We start from the raw sequence: 4161 nt of genomic DNA on the forward strand, positions 1-4161 counted from the left end.
TTGGATCATGAGCCTGACCTAATTAGTGCATTAATCCATTAATAACTGAATGGAGCTCAGGGAGGTGGTGGAAACTTCAGGCAGGTTGGGCATGGTTGGAGGAAGGAGGTTACTGGGGTCATGCCCGTGAGGATTATATTTTGTCTCTGGATTTCCTCTCTTTTATCCTCTTTCCTGGCTGTCATGAAATGAGCAGATTTTCTCCATCACATCTTTCCACCATGATGTTCTTCCCCACCTCAGGCCCAAAGCAATGAAGCCAACCTATCATTCAACAATAGCTCTGAGACCATGTCCCAAATTAAACCTTTCTACCTTTAAGTTGTTTGTGTCGGGTATTTTGAAACAGTGACAAAAATCTAACACAGATGTGACTCAGGGACAAAGTGAAAAACATTGAATCTTGGATAACCTAATGGCACTCCCACTCTACTTTAGAGAATTTTAAGTTTACCATGTCACTTTCTTTCATCCTTTGACATTAAGATCCAGTGCCAGTTGACACAGCATCAGGTTTGCCCCCTTTTTCAAACACCTAGACAACCACATTCACGTTCATTCTTCTGTGAACACCCTGTGAGCATCTGCCTTTGCAACCCGGCTCTAGATGGGGCTCTGATGCTGAAAGAGCCCCAGATACCTACAATGTTCTTTGGTTCTTTAGGGATGGAGATCTGTCTACACTTCACAAGTGATGTTGGGCATCCTCATGCTTAGAAAACCTGTTGCTCCTCTTGCCTTAGGACTTCTCAAGAAAAGTTTTGTCATTTGGAGGTTCAGCTGGCTGGCAAAGTTCCCTGACCTAGTGTTTGTCAGGTGGGCATCGTCTATACTTCCTGATTTTCCCGCATGGAGGAAAGAAAGTTGTCTATGACTTGTGAAAGAGATCACAACCTCATATTTAAGTAGAAGCTAATTTACTTCAGGGTTAATGCCTTTCCTCTTCCTCCCTGTTTCTCCCTTCCTCCTTTTCCCACTTCTTCCTTAGCCTCTTCCCTCTTCTTTCTCTCCCTTCCTCACTTCCTCCTCCTCCTCCTTCTCTCTCTCTCCCTCTGTAGCCTACCTAAGTAGAAGAGTAGCACCTGTGTGTGGATAGCAGGCAACTTCCCGGGTCACTCTCCTTTCTCCCAGCTCCCGCTAGCTTCTTGTTATTCCTGTTACACAATTTTTCAGTGTGTGGAACACCGTGGAAGTTTCTATGACATCAGGTTTTCTTCTTCCAAATATAGAGGGGTAGCAAGACTTCCAGAAAGGCAGGGATCATGTCTGTCTTGTTAATCAAGGTTTCCTCAATGCTTAATATGGAAACTAATGCCTTTTGAATTAACAAATAAGCTCCACTTAAGTTCCCCAAACTGTGATACACATTGTGATACATGAAATCATGTGGGGAAAACTGATATAGTTTCATGAGATGTTGATTCATGTTTGTTTCTCTTGTGTACTTGTTTATACCTCATAATTAATAATTAAATATTTTAGACAAATTTATATTGTGAATTAATGGTAAAGTTGAATAAGTTTTTACAATAATTGAACATACATCAAAACCACTGCATGTTCAAGGAGAAGTTTTTACCTCTACCCCAGAGGGTCTAGTATTCTAGATCTTCCTATTTTTGAATAAGCTAGAAATCTATTTTTAATATGATGTCATTTTAGATGTTGGCAACTGACTCAGAGGGTTGTAAAATCTTGCGTGGAACAAAAGAAATAAAATTTTTGTCCCTAGCATTTGCCAAGATACCTAAGGAAAAAATATGTCTAGACAGGAAGTTGACTCTTGGAAGACCAACTAGTGTTGGTTGCCATGAAAACTGTGATTATGGCCTTGACCTCTTCTCATCATCAAACTGGCATAACTTAAAGAGGAAGGGTGAAGACAAGAGAATCAATAGATCAGGACAAATCTTTCCCTCTGTAGGTAGCAATAGATTTGCATGCTTTTTAGAAAATAATTTTTATTTGTTTTAATTAGTTATACATGACAGTATATATCAAATGCATATGCACTTTGATATATCATACATAGATGGGATATATTTTCTCATTTTCCTGAATGTACATGTTGCAGAATCATATTGTTAATACAGTCACATATATACATAAAGTAATAATGTCTGTTTCATTCTACTATCATTCCTATCCCCACATCCCGTTCTCTTCCCTCCCATTACTTCCCTCTACCTAATCTAAGGTAACGCTATTCTTCCCTAGTGCCTCCACCTTATTGTGAATTAGCATCCTCATATTAGAGAAAATATTTGGCCTTTGGTTTTGTGGGATTGGCTTATTTCACTTAGCATGATATTCTCAAACTCCAACCATTTACTAGCAAATGCCATAATTTTTCTCTTTTTTAAAGCTGAGTAATATCCCATTCAGTATATATACACCATATTTTCTTTATCCATTCATCTATTGAGGAACACCTAGGTTGGTTCCATAGTCTAGCTATTGTGAATTGTACTGCTATAACATCGATGTGGCTGTGTCCCTATAGTATGCTGATTTTATGTCATTTGGGTATAAACTAAGGAGTGGGATAGGTGGGTCAAAAGGTGGTTCCATTCCTAGTTTTCTGAATCTATATACTGCTTTCCATAGTGGTTGCACCAATTTGCAGTCACACCAGATTTTTAAAAATCATAATTGTTCAAAAAAGAGAGGTAATATGAGAAATATTTCATATATTTTCTGCTTGTTCAAGGAAGATTATGAAAATGGGTCTATATTAAACAATTTCTTTTACCTCATGGAGTAGTTGTTCAATTTTTGAGAAAACTCAACAGAAGTCAATTACATTAAAGGTGGATTAAGGCATTCTACATAATAATAAATGTATGAATGATTCTGAAGTTTTAATAACTGTTCAATAGAATATTACATTAGGTCTGAATATAATTTATATTTTCCCTACCTCAATAAACCACCACAAGATTAATAAGTTGTATTAAGTTGCATTTTGAAAATAATTTTTGCATGTGTAATAAAAATATGTACTACAAGTTCTATCTTAATCTATTGCAAAAAAACAGGAGTTACACATCCTTCTCACAAGTGAACATCTGGACATTTTACATGAACTGCACTCAGGTTTCCTTGCCAAACCCCCACCTGTGCTGACACACACCTGCTCCTCTCTGTCTGTGGTGGGGTCTCCCCCCAGAGGCCCTAGCTCTTCTTGAGGTTTTTGTGGGACTCCCACAGGCAGCCCTCTCACTGTGGCCTGTTCCAGGGCACAGAAATACACTGCTGCATCCATGAGCTGTGAGGCTGTGATGGTGAGCTGGATGGAACTGGATGCCTTCTGGAAGTTGAGGGAATAGCGACCCTCCATTGCGTTTTGCTCATTGTAAGAGTCCTGACGAATAAGGTAAGTTGGTTTCCCACGTGGTGGTTGTTTGTACCAGAATAAGTAATAAATATCATCACTGATTTCATACGTACAGTTAAAAGTTACAGCCTCCTTCTCCATCACAGAAATTGCAGTCTGATCTTGAGCTACCTTCTGGGCCATGCTGGTTCCTGCAGAAGAGAAGAAGAAATAGACTTAAATCCTTTATCTGGAACCACAGGACTATAAAGGGTAAAGTGACTGAGGACTCAGTGCTCTGATCTCATTGACTTTCATTCATCCCTTTGAGCCTCATTGGAGAACAAAGATCTTCTCTCTGCATGGCCTTCATGCCTGAGAAAAGCCTGAGCCCTGTACTTGTTCACATCCTTACCAAGACAGATGGAGGCAATGGCTACTCCCAGCAGGCTGGTGGCTAGCATAGTGGTAGTTCTTCCCTGAGAGAAATCTTCTATGTTCTATCTCAAATCCAGATCTTAATTCTATACCTTGTGCTCAAGAGGTACAAGCAAAGTTACCAAGCTGTGTGCTACATCTGCTCCAACAGGAAATGCAATTGGCAGATATAGGGCAGGTTTGCCTGGGTCCTGTCACATGCTTCCTGTATAGCAGAAGATCCTAGATGGCCCCAAGCTCTTGCTGGGTCTCATTATAACTGATAAATTGAAAATAACAGTGGAAGTTGAATCATGTTTGACCCATTCTTCTTTGATGGAAAATGCCGAACTTATAATTTATTTTGAATTTTAGTGAACACATGAGATAACAGGTTCATGCACCCTTTGATCTGACATATGACTCCT

At 39.4% G+C, this 4161-nt stretch overlaps 1 gene segment (V, D, J or C); it reads right to left on the reverse strand.

The window, feature by feature from the left end:
- Nucleotides 1-3016: 3016 nt before the first annotated feature.
- Nucleotides 3017-4161, reverse strand: LOC107144028. The segment is given in 2 exon segments: nt 3017-3528; nt 3732-4161. Coding segments are annotated over 2 exon segments (561 nt in total).

The sequence above is a fragment of the Marmota marmota genome, unplaced genomic scaffold (genome assembly GCF_001458135.2).
Source record: "Marmota marmota marmota unplaced genomic scaffold, marMar, whole genome shotgun sequence".
Classification (NCBI taxonomy): Eukaryota; Metazoa; Chordata; class Mammalia; order Rodentia; family Sciuridae; genus Marmota; species Marmota marmota.